This window comes from Staurois parvus, unplaced genomic scaffold (genome assembly GCF_062004578.1).
Source record: "Staurois parvus isolate SC_StPar_1 unplaced genomic scaffold, SC_StPar_1.0 ptg000131l, whole genome shotgun sequence".
In the NCBI taxonomy this organism is placed as follows: Eukaryota; Metazoa; Chordata; class Amphibia; order Anura; family Ranidae; genus Staurois; species Staurois parvus.
This window is the reverse complement of record NW_028317927.1, coordinates 13,156,730-13,173,746: the sequence shown is the minus strand read 5'-3', so window position 1 is coordinate 13,173,746 and position 17,017 is coordinate 13,156,730. Positions and strand designations below refer to the sequence as shown.

Sequence of the window (17,017 nt, the reverse complement as noted above, 5' to 3'; positions counted from 1 at the left end):
ATGTGCTGCTGGATCGAATGAGGGCTCTGGTAAGTAAAATACGGATATAGATGCTTAAAGTGTTACTAAACCCACAACAGTAAAATCAGTCTGTAAATGCAGAAAAGCATGCTTGGAATCTAAGGGGTTAATACAGAGGGCATTTTGTAAAAAGGCTGTTTAATCCTGACTTCTCTGATCCTTCCCTTCTTCCAGTGTCCCCTTCTTATCACCTGATAAGACATATCGTGTGGAGTAACAGTTATTTATTTCCCCCCAGTGTCAGAATGCCCGCCGCAGTCTTGCAGTCCCGCTATAAGTCTCTGATCGCCACCATTACTAGTTTGAAAAAAGAAAAATTCCAGTATATACTGTATACCACCATTTGCAGACGCTATAACTTTCATGAAAAAAAATTAATTTACACATATTGGGATTTTTTCTAGCAAAGACATGTAGCAGAATACATTTTGGCTTAAATTTATGGCTAAATTTGATTTTTAAAATTTTTTCACTGGACATGTTTAATAGCAAAAAGTAAAAAATATAGTTTTATGTTCAAAATTGTTGGTCTTATTTTGTTTATAGTGCAAAAAAATAAAAAAATGCAGAGGCAATCAAATACCACCGAAAGAAAGCTCCATTTGTAGAAAAAAAAAATTCATGAATTTAATTTGGGTGCAGGGTTGCATGACAGTGCAATTGTCAGTTAAAGTAACTCAGCGCCGTATCGCAAAAAATGGCCTGGTCAGGAAGTGGGGTAAATCCTCTGGAGGGCAGGTGATTAAATTTTTTTATTGGATATGTTTTATAGCAGAAGGTAAAAAATATTGGGGGGGGGGGTTTCAAAATTTTCTGTAATTTTTTGTTTATAGCACAAAAATAAAAACTCCGGTGGTGATCAAATACCACCAAAAGAAATCTCTATTTGTGTGAAAAAAATGATATAATCGTCATGTGGGCATAGCGTTGCATGACTGTGTAACTGTCAGTTAAAGTAACACAGTGCAAAAAATGGCCTGGTCAGGAAAGGGGTACGATCTTCTGGCGGGCAAGTGGTTAAAATATGTTTGCTGACATAAATCAACACTGTACTGGCAAAAAACATATTAACTTAATTATTTATATATTAGGACAGAAAGTTCACAGTTCTGAAGAAGAAATGACCTCCAATGATAAGATCTTGTGCTTTAAAAGGTCATTACTTTCTTTTTTTTGTAAGAAAAGAGAAATTAACATGCATCCTGGTCATCCTATAATCATCATGTTACTGGGATAATTACAGTGCAGTACACTCTACACTGTAAAGCAAATAATCAAGAGATTTATGTATGAACATGGAAAACAAGACCTTTGGCTAAGAGATTCATTTCAAAAGCTAAATTTATGGTGAGAATGTTGAGTGTATTTTGTCTCCTTTTGATGTCATATGTCTGAGACATAAAGTGAAGTGGATAGTCCTGTTTAATATCACCTCAGTGCAATAATGTTAAAGTAGAGACATAAATCCTCTAACGATCCATTACCCCATTTCTGCTGTGTTTTACTTGATATTTGCTTTATTTGTTTTCCCTTAAATATAAAGTCTAGGTAGTAATGGTCCAAAGATAAGGACACCACATGCCATATTTGATATGTAAAAATACAGAAAATAAATTATGGGGTGCTTTTTAGGTGTCAACCATTAAAAAAAACCCACTTTATTTCTATAAAAAGCTTAATTTTATTATGACATATACAATTCAGTATTTAAAATACATGTTCCCATGTAGAGTACGAAGGCACAGTGGGTTGACTTTCTAAAACTGGAGATTGCAAGATCTGGTGCATCTGTGAATGGTAGCCAATCAGCTTCAGACTTCAGCATGTCCAATTAAGTTTTGACAATAAAACCTGGAAACTGATTGGTTTCTGTGCAGAGCTGCACCAGGTTTTGCAGTCTCTAGTTTTAGTAAATCAACCCCAGTGCTCTCAGACATGACATATACAGTATACCATATAATCATTCCATATTTTATTAGTGGTCTATCAAAAATCTCTTCCAAGCAATAGCAATGGTTACAAGTGGATTGTGGAAGTTCTATGATGTGTTTCATACACAACCATATGCCTGCATCATTGGAAACATATGGAAGGCATATCTGAGGATAACATTTGCATTCAAATACATGTATAGAAACATTTATTAGAATTCCAGCATGCTAAATGTCTTCACTCACAGATGATGTCTAGTGTCAGCCCATGTATGCCTTATGGAAGACAGAAGGGGATAAAAAAAAAAAAGAAAACCACCAGAAATCATGCCTTAGGAATCTGTAACTGTAACGCATCATAATAATTGGTATATTTTAATATTGAATCCCCCTAATCACATGATTTGTATTAATTCTCCGCCATGTATTTTCACTATGTTGAGGAAGAATCTGCATAGGGGCTAGTGGTGCCTTTACATGAGACACAGTTGTGCTCTAAAGTTTGAATACCCTGGCAGACATTGAGGAGAATTGGGATTTATATTGAAAATATGACTGATCATGCCAAAAAAAACTGTCTTTTCTTTAAGGATAGTGATCATATGATTCCATTTATTATCACATAGTTGTTTGTCTCCTTTTCATATTGATAACAGAAATGGCCCTGATAAACCCTGTAATCTTTGGCCTTGGTACACACACACAAGGTGGCACACAGGTTAAAATGGCAATTAAAGGTTAATTTCCCACATCTGTGGCTTTTTAAATTGCAATTAGTGTCTGTGTATAAATAGTCAATGAGTTTGTAAGCTCTCATGTAGATGCACTGAGCAGGCTAGATACTGAGCTTGGGGAACAGAAAAGAACTGTCAAAAGAGCTGCGTAACAAGGTAACCGAACTTTATCAGGATGGAAAAGGATATACAAAGATATCCAAAGCCTTGAATATGCCAGTCACTGCTGTTCAATCACTTATTAAGAAGTGGAAAATTTGGGAATCTCTTGATCTTAAGCCAAGGTCAGGTAGACCAAGAATGATTGCAGCCATAATTGCCAGAAGAATTGTTCAGGATACAAAGAAAAACCCACAGGTAACCTCAGGAGAAATACAGGCTGCTCTGGAAAAAGATGGTGTGGTTGTTTCAAGGAGCACAATATGACAATACTTGAACAAAAATTAGCTGAGTGGTCGAGTTGGCAGAAAGAAGCCCTTACTGCGCCAATGCCACAAAAAAGCCCAGTGAGGCATGTCAAGGTGTTGTTTGGCATAATGTAACCAGGCTTTTGTGTGGCATTGGTGCAGTAAAGCCCAATTTCCCCAAGAAATGGCTAGATTTCCCTTCTCAGAGCTTGAACAGAATCTAATAGTAAGCAATTATCAATAAACCTTGATTAACAGTAAAACATAGGGGGTATAAAAGTCCAATCAGTGACTTAGAGAAGACATCTAAAATAGTAAGTATTAAAAAAATGAAAAAGTAAATGCAGGAGGACCTTGGGGGGGAGGGTAAAGGACTAGGAGGTAGGAGGCGGCAGTTGGACTTTTAAGCTCTGGCACTAACACTACAAGCTTGATTCATCTTCCAACTGCCCTGTGACTACTTGGTTTACAGTAGTTGTTCACCTTTACATATACCCAGTGCATATAATGGCCTCAGGTGATACACAGAGATGAAAAAATCCTCCTACATAAGTTGTACCTGTCTATCTGCAGTATTCTTTTCTCTACATCCGATCAAAGTACAGAATTTATAAAGCTTGTCTGAGTGTTCAGAAAAAAGGGGGAAGACAGCTGAAGTCACACTCTGCAGAGCTCAGTGAGGGGAGCTTTGAGAGCTGATTGGAGGGAAGGGACACTCTCCCCTCCACACAGCTCACTGCAACAGAGCTGAGGCTGTCAGTCTGCTGGAGCTCCTTCCTCATCACCATTTTTCTCTTGGTGTCCGGAAACCTTGTTGGAAATGGTTCATGCTAATAGCAGAGGAATGAGGCAGCAGCCAGAAATGGCAAGTAGTGCTCAGGACTAAGACAAGTACACACTATAAAGAGATATGCTTTTTTCATATTACATGTCTGAGGTTAAAATGACTTTAAAGGAAAATTAATTACATCGGTAAAACTAAAAACTATGTCAAGGGTTTGGAAGAAATACAAACTAATTTAAATCCTGGTTTTACATATTTGACTTGAATTTTTTAAAAAGCTTTTAGCCTGCTTTCTAGTATTATCTACTAATATTATTTATACGGTAAAAATGCATTCAAAGATTATTACACCTATTAAATTCTACTGCTTTAGAAATGTGTCTCCCCTTTCTTAATTAGAACCAGTGATAAGAGAGATCAATTAACTTTAAATGGATTAGATTTGGCTAACAAGCATTGTAATAACACTGTAAACAGGGATGAATATGGATTAGGACAATGTATTCTAAAAGGATACATTTCGTCCAAAAAACATGCTAAGTACTTAATCAGAAACTGAGACCAAAAACACCTGCTTTTTTATGCTGTCCTTACCTTATTTTTAATTAGGAAAAAGCATCCAGCCAACACACCCAAACTACAAGTTTCAAGCCTTTGTTCAGTAAAACAAATCTAAACATTTTCAGGGACTGCTAGGCAGTAAAGCATTTGCTCTGTAATAACTGCATTACCTATAAATAATTTCTCAAATTCTCTGCTCACATTGAAAACTATTTGCTGTGGGTTACTGCACACTGAACAATATAATTGTTTTTTTAAAAAACCCCGATCCTATGCAGGGAAGCTTGTGGTTTCTAAAATATTCAGGCAGTTAATTAACTATTCTACGAGAGGTGCAACATATATCACCTAAACGCCTATACAGGATCCGTCACTACTGTCCATGGCTCCTGCATGATTTGCCTGCAATCCCGGCATCACTCTTTCTACCATGCTATGCCACAACCACCCTACTTTACTCTTCTGGACTACACTGGATATTGCTAAAATGCCAAGGTGCTAGATACAGTAGACCTGCAGAACCATGCACTGCTGAACCACTAGACATCAATGAGCAGTTTGAAGAATTAGTAGCATTTCTACATCCTGTTGCTTAGTGCAATACCCAAACCCCTATCTTATAGTTTAGCATCCCATAATACATTATCATACATAGAGGCACAGTATCTGCACTATATTCCTAGGTTCAATCAGAAAGTACAGAAAAACATGACAGCTGATCTTTTTTTTCTGAGAGTAATCTCATCTTGACATTTTCAGACAGACACATATGGTACAATTGTGTTTATATATCTATATCTATATATATATATATAGAGAGAGAGAGAGATACACTGTATATTAGTCAGGATAACATAAAGAACATAATTCATATTCCCAGAACAACTGAGACATGTGTGGACCACCTAAAATCTATTACAATGAGACAGCAGTAAGCAGTTTTATACTGGTTTATAGTAAACCAACTTACACATATATGGAGAGCTCACACGAGCAGAGCCCCTGTATTGTTTCCCTTTATTTGGGTGCAAACTGTTGAAGTTACATAAATCCTGTCAAATAATATTAACAGTACAACTTTGATGATGAAACCTTAAAGTGTTACTAAACCTAGGACCCTGTATCCACTATATCTGGTCTCCAACAGTGCACAGAACATGGAAATGCAATTATTTTAGTGAATATAACCTGCTAAATACCTTTCTTATCAGCAGTTAGAGCAGTCTTGTGACTTATATCAGTGTTCAGCAGAGCACTGGTTAAAGCTTGTAGGAGGAGTTTTGTTTAGGAGGATGCAGGACCCCTGATCTCTGTCTGAACAGCGCTGATTAGCCCTGCGCTGATCACATGCACTCTCTCAAGGAAAAAGGAAAACCTCTCTAGCAATACACACCAAACTGAGCATGTACAGATTGACTCCACATGATATGTCCTATCATGAGATAAGAGGGGAGAACTGGAAGAAGGGGAGGATCAGAGAAGTCAGGATCACACAGCATTTTTACACACTGCAGAAGATTAACCCCTTAGGTTCCACAGTGAGTATAACAAGCATGCTTTGCTGCATATACAGACTGATGTTACTGTTGTGGATTTAGTAACACTTTAAGTATGGACATTTAAAACAACAAACATTTGTACTCACCTAGGTGGATGGAGCATTGATCTGATGCTGCGTCTTTCCCCCACTGGCTCTGCAGGGAGAACTGAGCAATCAAACACCTCTGATCACTGTTATCCCCTCCTCCCTGAGCAGAGAGCTGTGACTGTCAGTCTCTGGCTCTCTGCTCTACCCTACCATTGAAGCATCGGGAGGGGACACGAGCGGCTAAGTGAGGCTCTCAACAGATTGCTGAGAGGTTGAGCCAGCTGCCAGTCCAGGCATCTGGGTGGATCCCGACCATATGGTCGGGATATTTTTAGAGCCTGAACCGGCTCTGTGATGTCAGCCAACAGCAGACTTTAGCCCGCTATCAGCTAGAAAATGGGTCAAAGGAGAACAAACTGCACTCCTGTGATCCATAGGAGAAGAACAGCCAAAAAAAGCTTTGGCTCTACTTCTCCTTATTTTTCTTTTGCCTTTTACAGTATAACCACTGTCTATTGATATCTATGTTATGTAATCAAAAAACTGTAAACAGAATTACTAAGTCACATGGGAAATTTCTCAGTGTCCTGAGAAAACTGGCCAAACAGTACAAAGTAATAGCACTTGATTTTAATTAACTGCTAATTCATTGTCAAGTCAATGAGCAAGGTGCATGTGCATAGTAAGGCAACCTTGACAGAACAATGCAAGTACTATATTTGTTAATATATATGGCCTGAAAAAAGCTGAATTGCAGAGAACTGTGCTATCACATATACCTTTCATAGTATATGTGATGTTCTGGCTATGGTAACAGCAGTTACAATAAACATTATGTATCCATACAGAGTCAGTAAGGAGTTTATGGTGCATGTTGGAAAACTCATGCAGAGTAAGGGCTTGTTTACACTTGCGTTGGTCTGTGGATCACTTTTCACAAAAAAGCACAGGAGTAAGAGACAGACATTCAGAAGGCAATACTCTCAACTCCCAAATGCCTTTTTTTTACAGCTAAATGAGCTTTTTGAAAGGGAATACCAATGGCGCAACCACAAGCTTAGTGTTTTTGGCATTGCCGACAAGCACCATACACTTGAATGGGTGTGTGTCTGGCAGGGTATCACCCATTGAACACAGCAATGGGTACAATCTTTTGCCACATATGTACAACACTATCCAGCAGTTTAAGAAGGGTGATAAAACTACAGCTCGATTGCCTATTTTTTTTTATCTTTTCTTGACCGCAATTGTAAATTAAGCCTTCAAATGTTACTGACAGAAAGCTTGTTGTATGCCAGAAAATAGTCTTTACACACAGAAACCTTTCTGGATGATGGTTACTTTGTGTACTGGTAAAAAAATATAGTTAAACTATACAGCCCTAACACACAAGAATTTTAAAACATATATACTATATGCATTGTATGTTCAGGAATTAGCTTAGTGTAGTCCTGTAAGCAGGTAGAAAAAGCCACAAAACGTTTACTGACATGTTTTATCTTGTGTTTCCCAGTTAAGAGAAGAGGATTTGATTTCAATTTATCGTTCAATAAAGGCTATGGGATTTACAAGATATCCCAGGATAATCATGAAACTGCAGAAAATTCCATATCCTACCATAATTTAATCAACTATGAATGTGACAACACAAATGACCCCCGCTGTGACAGAATCCTCAATTCAGCTGGGCTGGATTTCAGCACTATAGGTCTGCAGGACAGCTCCATGCTGAAAGACATCAGTATGCTTAGAAATCTCAACCCAGAGACAAAACCTGACCAAGGAAAAGACAAGGCCATCGGTCGTCTGCTTTCTGAGAAAATTGGTGTCTTCAAAAGGGAGGATATTAGAAATTTTGACAAGTCTGTGTTCTATGAAGGCCAAGAGAGGAGGCTATCACACGAAGAAAGTCGTAAGCCAGAACTTACAGACTGGGAGTGGTGCAGAAGCAAGTCTGAAAGGACACCTCGACAGGTAATACTCTAACACTACCCAAAAATGGTGTATTTACTTGATAATGGTAACTATTCAGTCCAGTGGGATTAAAAAAAAATCACAGTTTACATTGAAGAGTAGAAGTCAGGTTTATTAAGGAGGAAAAGAGAGCGCTCTCTAAAAAAGCAGCTGTAGCATTAAAAGGTAACCAAAATAAAAACCTCAGTAATAATAAAGTAAGAGAGTGCAGCGCTTAAAAATGAATCAATAAAAACAGTCCACATAAAAATTAATAAATGTCATCAAAATAGTAATAATCCACAGGTGACAATCTGTGCAAATATGACAGTGGGCTAAGAATACGCACTCACCAGATGCGTAATGGTATTACACATTAAATCAATCAGCAGAGGTCCCCTTTAGGAAATGGAAATGAGCCAGGTCAAGGATAATCCTCCCTCTGGGTGGTGTGTGATACATCAGATACTTCTGGGCAATATGGAATCCAGTCAGCCAGAGGTCCCCTTTAAGGGATGGATGGGTGTAGCAGCCTGTATGACAGGAACTCCCTCCCCTGGATGCTATAGTGGATCGGGTGGGCTCTATAAATCAATCGCTCCACATAGGGAGAAATAGAAAAGTGCCCATAGTGTATTAGGTAATCATAAAAGTATTTTATTCCAGAATTTGCAAATCCAAACGTTGAAAATGATAAGAAAGACACAGTAGTGAAAACCGGACTAACCATCCATAAGCAAGATGGCCACCGGACCTTCACTTGGCTTTGGCGGCGTGCCGTCACGGCGTATTGGCTGCTCCTTACGCATTTCGTGCCATGAACGTCTTCAGAGGGGATGCCAATACCGCCATGACGCTCACTGTCTAAATTTATAGGAAAAATGGCGCATGCGCGTTACGCCAGCGCCATTTTATTGACAATGGAAAGTATGCAAAAGATGTGTGCGCGCATCCGTGGGCGCCATTTTGCCATGGATTTCAAAAGGATAGGTACAATGTCTCATGAGAGATCGTACAGTGTACTGATATGACCACTTGTTTTTAATGAATCTTATGTTATACTTTTTGTTTTAATTCTGATATTATCTGAGGTTTATATAATTATTTAATGTTAGTTATACTATTCTATTTTGAATATTGTAATGTTACATTTTTCACACTTTTTTTGTTTCTACTTTTGCATAATTATTTAACTTATGTAAAGTCGTCTGCAATTAAGGTGTATAACTGATTTACATTTAAAGGTACATTTAAGCAGTGTGACCATACCCCTGCTGTAAAGAACACTAGATACTGCACATTTATAAAGCAGATCTGAAGCCAGCAGAGTATATTAAAAATGAAGGAACACTAAAGCAAAAAAAGCCGGGAGGAGAGCCCTTCCATGTGACTTGTCAAAGTCACATACAGTAATTGGATCTCCTTCAATCACATTCATACATTCATTTTTTTAGCTCCTCTGAGCAAAGAAAACTCTGTGGGACTTTTCTAGCTTTCTGCTGCATCCCAGTTTTTATGACAGAGCAGCTTTGTAGGTTTGAATGTTTTGTAGCACAAAGTTTGAAGCTCGGTAAAAGCACCATGTATCAAACAATTTATTTTTTTTAAATAAAATACTTGAGTTTTTCTTCTTTGCATCCTTTGTTGCTTTTCTGTGCTGCTTGTCTCCGATATCCTCTTTGTAGGCCATCAGAGGTTAGGTGGGTGGTACTTCCTCCATGCTCCCCACATCGTTGGGCACCAAGTATGGATAACATAGGGAGCGTACCCTAGAGTGGGTTCTTCTGGGCTATGCTAGGAACCTTGAGCAGGGTCACTGCCTCACACATGGGGTTCCTTTGCTTTGTGTTGTACGCCAGGTACACTTGAACCTCTAAACTGTTCTCCAGTTAATTCTCTCCATACCGTGTCAATGTACACCTTCACTGTAACTTGTTACATTTAGGAGGGACACACTGACCCTATGCCCACTCCACCTGCCCAGCGTATCTCCACTACCATACTCCCAGTAGTGGAATGGAACCTCGTCATGCACCTAGTGTGGCTCCATGCATGCATCCACTTAACTTTCTCTGCTTTACCTAGTGCACAGGTTGAGAACCTCTGAGCACTATGGGAGATGGACCACCAGGGGAGATATGCCAGCAACAGTCCCTTGCTACAAGAGCATGTCCCATTTGTCACAGGTACATGCTTAACAACAGGGTGCTTGACTGACTGATGGCTTCCGTTGCCTTTGCTGTCTTCATACCCCAATGTGTCTACTGACCTAGGTTTCAGACTATGCGTGCTGGTTTCTTGCCTACACTCCTTTAGTGACATTAGACAAGGCAAAAGGCAATGTTTACAAGCTTTACTAAAAATGTTCTGAACATTTCTAGGGATCACACAATAAATCTTTTAGATGCCAAACAATATGGTTAATATACAAAATTTACGAAGTAGACTTTGGGCTACTTTACCATACTGCATAGCATTTGCCAGAAGGATCTACCTACAGGTCTTGGATTTTTACAAAACATAAATTTCACATTGTAAACTGGCTTGAGATTTGAAACATTACCTTGATGTATGTCTAAGCTATGTAAGCTAGATATATGAACTAAGCTATACGCTAAATCCATTTGTATTAGTTTCAAAAAGAGCAATAAAGTGTTAGAACATTTGTTATGCTTTTACTGTTTTCTCTAATCCCACTGAATAGATTCACCCTTTCTATTTGTTCTGGTCACTACTATCACTGAAACCAAACACGATGGGAAATCCAAATTTTCCGGTTATCACCACAATGAGAGATTAAGTAAATATCATAGAGACAGTCTAAGGCAGGCCATATACTATGCCATTTTCTTTTCTTCAACCTATGGTTGCTCTATTCCCCCATCAACACAGTCAGTGTTGATGGTGGAATTCCTCCCGCTGCACTATTATATTCTGACAGCGGGAGGTTTCCCCGCTATCAGAATACAATGATCACTGCAAGCGGCTATAGCTGCTGGCAGCGATCATAAGAAAAAATCTGACAGGCCAACCAGCCTGCACATAGATGGATATAAATTGAAACCAGCTGAATTTTGATCTGCCAGCCTAAGAGGGGATTTGATCTTAGAAAGAAATGTCCTTTCATTTACTGTTGTGTATCTGGTTCAGGAATTTAAAAAAAATGCTCCCCAATATGGACAAAGACATCAAAAGAGAAAAACAGTAACAGGGGTTTTAACCAGTCCATAGTCTATCCTAAACCTCAAAAAAAAAATTGGGTTTCAAAAGATAGTTGCTTTCAGTCTTAAAGGAGATCTATGTCATAGCATACACTTTCTTTTTACAACATCAGTATTGTAATAACAATACAAACAATAGTCATTATTCACAATCCATTAAAAGAGCACATGGAAAATGTATTTTCTCCTCCTGTCTGCTAGTCATCTCTTTACACAATTTCCTGGATTCCCTGTATGCTTTGCAGCTTCTCCTCTGCTGTTTACATTCAATTTCTAAGGCGTACATATCCCATGGTACCTTGCTGCCTTCCAGCAGTGCTTCCTGTGCTGACTCCGCCTCCTGAAACTCCTCCTCTCACCACCTATGTAGTTCAGAAGGCAGGCTCTGTGAAATATGTGACAGAGCCGTGCCTAACCACAGGGCATAGTGAATATGTGTCACAGAATTCAAGGAAGTAAATGTATGGGGATCTTCACAAAGTAAAGTTTACAAATGTCAAGATTGGTCAGATTAATAATTGAACTGCAAAGTGGAAATGAATATATGATTTTACATTTTGACCATAGATATACTTTAGTAATTGTGTCAATCCTTTGTACTGCAAGAACATTAAAGCAGAAATCTGGGTAATTGTTTTTGGCCCATGCAGTGGGCCTGTGCCAGCACTGCACGGGTCAAATGCTTGTTTTGTTCTAGGGGAGAGGACACTGAAGATATACTCACCTGACCCACCGATCCTCCCCACACAAGACCGGTCCTTTCAGCTCCTGCCCGACCCCCCCCTTCCCCATAGTCCAGCAGTCTTGTAAATGGGCTGTTCCTGATGTCAGCAAGCTCAATGCACGCTCTACAGACAGGAGCACTCCACCGCTGGATCGTGGGAGAGCTTGATTTTCCAAAGGATTGGCAGGTCAGGTGAGTATGAGCTTAGTCCTCAGCCCCAGAAAAAACAAGCAGCCGATCCAGGCTGTGGGGGCACTGAAAATTCTAACTGAATTTGCTTTCAACAAGTCAGGTCCTCCTCCAATTACAGTGACAATAAATTAAATGTGAAATGCTTGATCTGCATTTAATGCTGTACTGTTTTATTTATAAATCCACATAATGTTACCATTAGAGATGAGCGAATTATTCAAAAATTCGATTTGGCTGATTCGCCGAATTTGCGGAATAAATTAGATTCGATGCGAATTTATTCGCTGCGAATTTAACTTATTAAAAGGGTTTCTAGGCTTCAGAGAGCCTTTATATTAGTGCAGAACACGGTACCTTTAATTTAAATGCCCTTGGAGTCTGCTGGGGAAGAGAAATAATACTGTCAGTCAGTATGACATGCAGATGAGTGCCGTCGATCTTAGAATCACCGCACACTTCACTCATTTGGGCAGTCACGGGGCCAAAACCAGAGTGTGGAGCCACAGTGTGGCGGTGGAGGCAGCAGCAATGGGAGGCCATACAGCACCCTATGACAAAATGGAACCCACCAGCAGTGTGAGGAGACCTGAAAGTGGCACATGGCAGAGTGTGGCGATGGAGACAGCAGCAATGGGAGGCCGTACAGGGACCCATGACACACTCTGGACCTGGCAGCAGCATGAGGAGGCGGTACAGGGGCCCATGGCAGAGTGGCGAAGCGTAAGCAGCTTAAATTGAAGGCCATACAGAGGCCTATGTTAAAAAGTCCCCCCAGCAGCAGTGTGGGGAGATGACTATCAAGAGTCCAATGGCAGAGTGGCGAAGCAGAAGCAGCTTCAATTGAAGAAGAAGAGGATGAGGATGAAGAAGAAGAAGAAGAGGATGAGGATGAAGAAGAAGAAGAAGATGAGGATGAAGAAGAAGAAGAAGATGAGGATGAAGAAGAAGAAGAGGATGAGGATGAAGAAGAAGAAGAAGAAGAAGAGGATGAGGATGAGGAAGAAGAAGAAGAGGATGAGGATGAAGAAGAAGAAGAGGATGAGGATGAAGAAGAAGAAGAAGAGGAAGAAGAAGAAGAAGAGGATGAGGATGAAGAAGAAGAAGAAGAGGATGAGGATGAAGAAGAAGAAGAAGAAGAGGATGAGGATGAGGATGAAGAAGAAGATGAGGATGAAGAAGAAGAAGAGGATGAGGATGAAGAAGAAGAAGAGGATGAGGAGGATGAAGAAGAAGAAGATGAGGATGAGGAAGAAGAAGAAGAAGAGGATGAGGAAGAAGAAGAGGATGAGGATGAAGAAGAAGAAGAAGAAGAGGATGAGGATGATGATGAAGAAGATGAGGATGAAGAAGAAGAAGAGGATGAGGATGATGATGAAGAAGAAGAGGATGAGGATGAGGAAGAAGAAGAAGAAGAAGAGGATGAGGATGAAGAAGAAGAAGAGGATGAGGATGATGATGAAGAAGAAGAAGATGAGGATGAAGAAGAGGATGAGGATGATGATGAAGAAGAAGAGGATGATGGTGAGGAAGAAGAAGAAGAGGATGAGGATGATGAAGAAGAAGAAGAAGAGGAGGATGAGGATGAAGAAGAAGAGGATGAGGATGAAGAAGAAGAGGATGAGGATGAAGAAGAAGAGAATGAGGATGAAAAAGAGGATGAGGATGAAGAAGAAGAAGAAGAGGAAGAGGATGAGGATGAAGAAGAAGAAGAGGAAGAGGATGAGGATGAAGAAGAAGAAGAAGAAGTAGGATGAAAATAAGAAGAATTCCATTCCAGCAAAAAGTGTATCTGCAGAGAGCTCCGCTATTTCTGACAGTTCTCTGACAGTTCCTTCCCATTTACAGCGGTTGAAACATTGTATCTATTTTTTTCCGAATAAAAACATCTGTATCCTAAATGGAAACAAATAGATACAATGTTTCAACCGCTGTAAATGTGAAGGAACTGTCAGAGAACTGTCAGAAATAGCGGAGCTCTCTGCAGGGACACTTTTTGCCGGCTGTAGAAGGGATGAAAATCGGCCGATCGGGTAAAATACGATTCGTGCATCCAAAGTTTGCTAATTTTCGGATTCGGCGCGAATCGAATTTTTCCTAATATTCGAAACGAATTCCACTTCGCCAAGTTCGATTCGCTCATCTCTAGTTACCATTTCATGAAGTAACCTAAGCAAATTTGCTAAATACTGGAGACACTAATGTGTACAGTTCATTTGTGTGGTTCTACACAGCACAAGATATATGAGATACTTCATTTATTTTTAAAAGTATTGTAGGATCCCTAGAGATTAAAGAAGTGGGTTGATTAAAAAAATTTACTGTATAATAATGTGAACCTAACCCATTTTCTGAAGGCTTGTAAATGATAAATTATTACTTATCACTTAATTTAACGTTGCTTGGGATGAGTCATTTAAGATTATGATAGTGAGTGATAAGGAAGTTAAGAAAAAAAAACATAAAAGCAAGCCTACATTCTTAGACCAGGAATAAGATATATACAGTATGTAGTAGTTTAGCACAACAAGAATTATTACAGTTGATAGGCACTCATTAATTAACACTTTTTTACTGATGATACCCTCAGTATACAATTAATTAAACTATACTGTATAGGAATTCTCACCTGTTAAAACAATCCATTCAGTTTAAAAATAGAAATGCAAGGAAAAACATCCGTACATACATTATATTTCCAAAAGTATCGGAACACCTGCCTTTACACTAACATGAACGTTAATGGCATCCCAGTCTTAGTCTGTAGGGTTCAATATTGAGTTGGCCCACCCTTTGCAGCTATAACAGCTTCAACTCTTCTGGGAAGTCTGTCCACTATGTTTAGTAGTGTGTCTATGGGAATGTTTGACTATTCTTCCAGAAGCACATTTGTGAGGTCAGGCACTGATGTTGGATGAGAAGGTCTGGCTTGCAATCTCCACTCTAATTCATCCCAAAGGTGTTCTATCGGGTTGAGGTCAAGACTCTGTGTGGGCCAGTCAAGTTCCTGCACCCCAGACTCACTCATCTATGTCCTTATAAACCTTGCTTTGTGCACTGGAGTGCAGTCATGTTGGAACAGGAAGAGGCCATCCTCAAACTGTTTCTACAAAGTTGGGAGCATGAAATTGTCCAAAATGTCCTGGTATGCTGAAGCCTTATGAGTTCCCTTCACTGGAACTAAGGGGCCAAGCCCAACCCCTGAAAAACAACTTCACACCATAATCCCCCCTCCACCAAACTACAGTTGGCACAATGCAGTCAGGCAAGTACCATTCTCCTGGCAATCACCAAACCCAGACACATCCATCGCACTGCCAAACAGAAAAGTGTGATTCGTCACTCCAGAGAACACATCTTCACTGCTCTAGAGTCGAGTGGTGGTGTGCTTTACACTACTGCATCCGACGCTTTTCATTGCACTTGGTGATGTAAGGCTTGGATGCAGCTGCTCACCTATGGAAGCCCATTCCATGAAGCTCTCTATGCACTGTTGTGCTAATCTGAAGGCCACACAAAGTTTGAAAGTCTTTTGCTATTGACTCTGCATACAGTTGGCAACTTCTGCAGACTGTGCGCTTCAGCATGTGCTCACCCCGCTCTATCATTTTACGTGGCCTACCACTTTGTGGCTGAGTTGCTGTTGTTCCCAGTTGCTTCCACTTTGTTATAATACCACTAACAGTTGACTGTGGAATATTTAGTAGGAAGGAAATTTCATGGATGAACTTATTGCACAGGTGGCAACCTATCACGGTACCAAACTTGAATTTACTGAACTCCTGAGAGCGTCCCATTCTTTCACAAATGTTTGTAGAAGCAGTCTGCATGCCTAGGTACTTGATTTTATACACATGTGGCCATGGAGGTGATTGGAACACATGAATCCAATGAATTGAAGGGTTGTCCCAACACCTTTGGTAATATAGTGTGTGTGTATATGTGTGTATATATATATATATATATATATATATATACATACTACTTTTCTTTTCTTTTTTTAAAAGTTACCACCTAACCGTTGTTCTCAGCTACATAAGAGGCCTAGAGAGGTGGGGGTTGAGACTGCAGGGAGGGGTGTGTCATCAGCAGGCAGAGAAATAGCAAAACACTGATATTCCCAGTGAATATTTGTGCAGAGGGAGTGTCAGCACAAGTCTGACCACTGCAGTACAGGCAGGCTGTGTTCCCAAGCAGAATACAAAGAAGAAAACTGACCAGACTGGGGTGGATGTGCTGTCATGCCTAGCATAGTTAGTTTGATATAGGAAAGCAGGGGGGTGGTAGGACCACTGGGTATTTCACACAAAGGAAGCAATACAAATAGAACCTGATATGTTTTAACACAAGTACATGGTACAACCGGTGCATTTCAGGAATATGAAATGTTGGAATAACAAACAATTTAAGCCTTTTGTCAAAAAGGGTTCATACATAAGGGTTTCATTTCCCAGTGTGTTATGCAAAGATCCAAAATATTTGTGTCAATAATTATAACGTAAACATCAATGTGTACACAAGCTTACTAGAGTGCCAACATCACTCTGTGTCAGTAAAGACACATTGTGAAGGAAGTGTAGGCGGGACAGAACACACAAAGAAGATGGTAAACACACAAAGCTTTATTGAACTATGGAAGGCACTCAATCAAGGTAGGAAGGTAGCGTCCAGGTACCTAAAAAGGGGAAGAGAGGGGAGGAGCCCAAAATAATTGTAATCCGGCCCACGATAGGGCAATCTAGGTAGCTATGGCCCGAGCACTCAGGGGGGCAGTCCAGGTAGCTACAATACTCCAGACACGTAATAGGCCGTCCGAGCAAGTATGAATCCCGGCACACAATAGGGGCAGTTCAGGCAGCACTGATCCGGGCACTCAATGGGGCAGTTCAGGTAGCAGTAATCTG

General features: G+C 39.9%; 1 protein-coding gene across 2 annotated transcripts in view; it reads left to right on the top strand.

Annotated features, from left to right (window-relative positions):
* The window catches only part of GPR149 (G protein-coupled receptor 149), a 79,066-nt gene that overhangs the window by 24,995 nt on the left and 37,054 nt on the right, over positions 1-17,017 (top strand). For both annotated transcript variants that reach the window (XM_089672638.1, XM_089672637.1), the window contains one exon: positions 7,540-8,000. In XM_089672638.1, the coding sequence (XP_089528764.1) occupies positions 7,540-8,000 (461 nt within the window). The remainder of the gene's footprint in view (positions 1-7,539; positions 8,001-17,017) is intronic.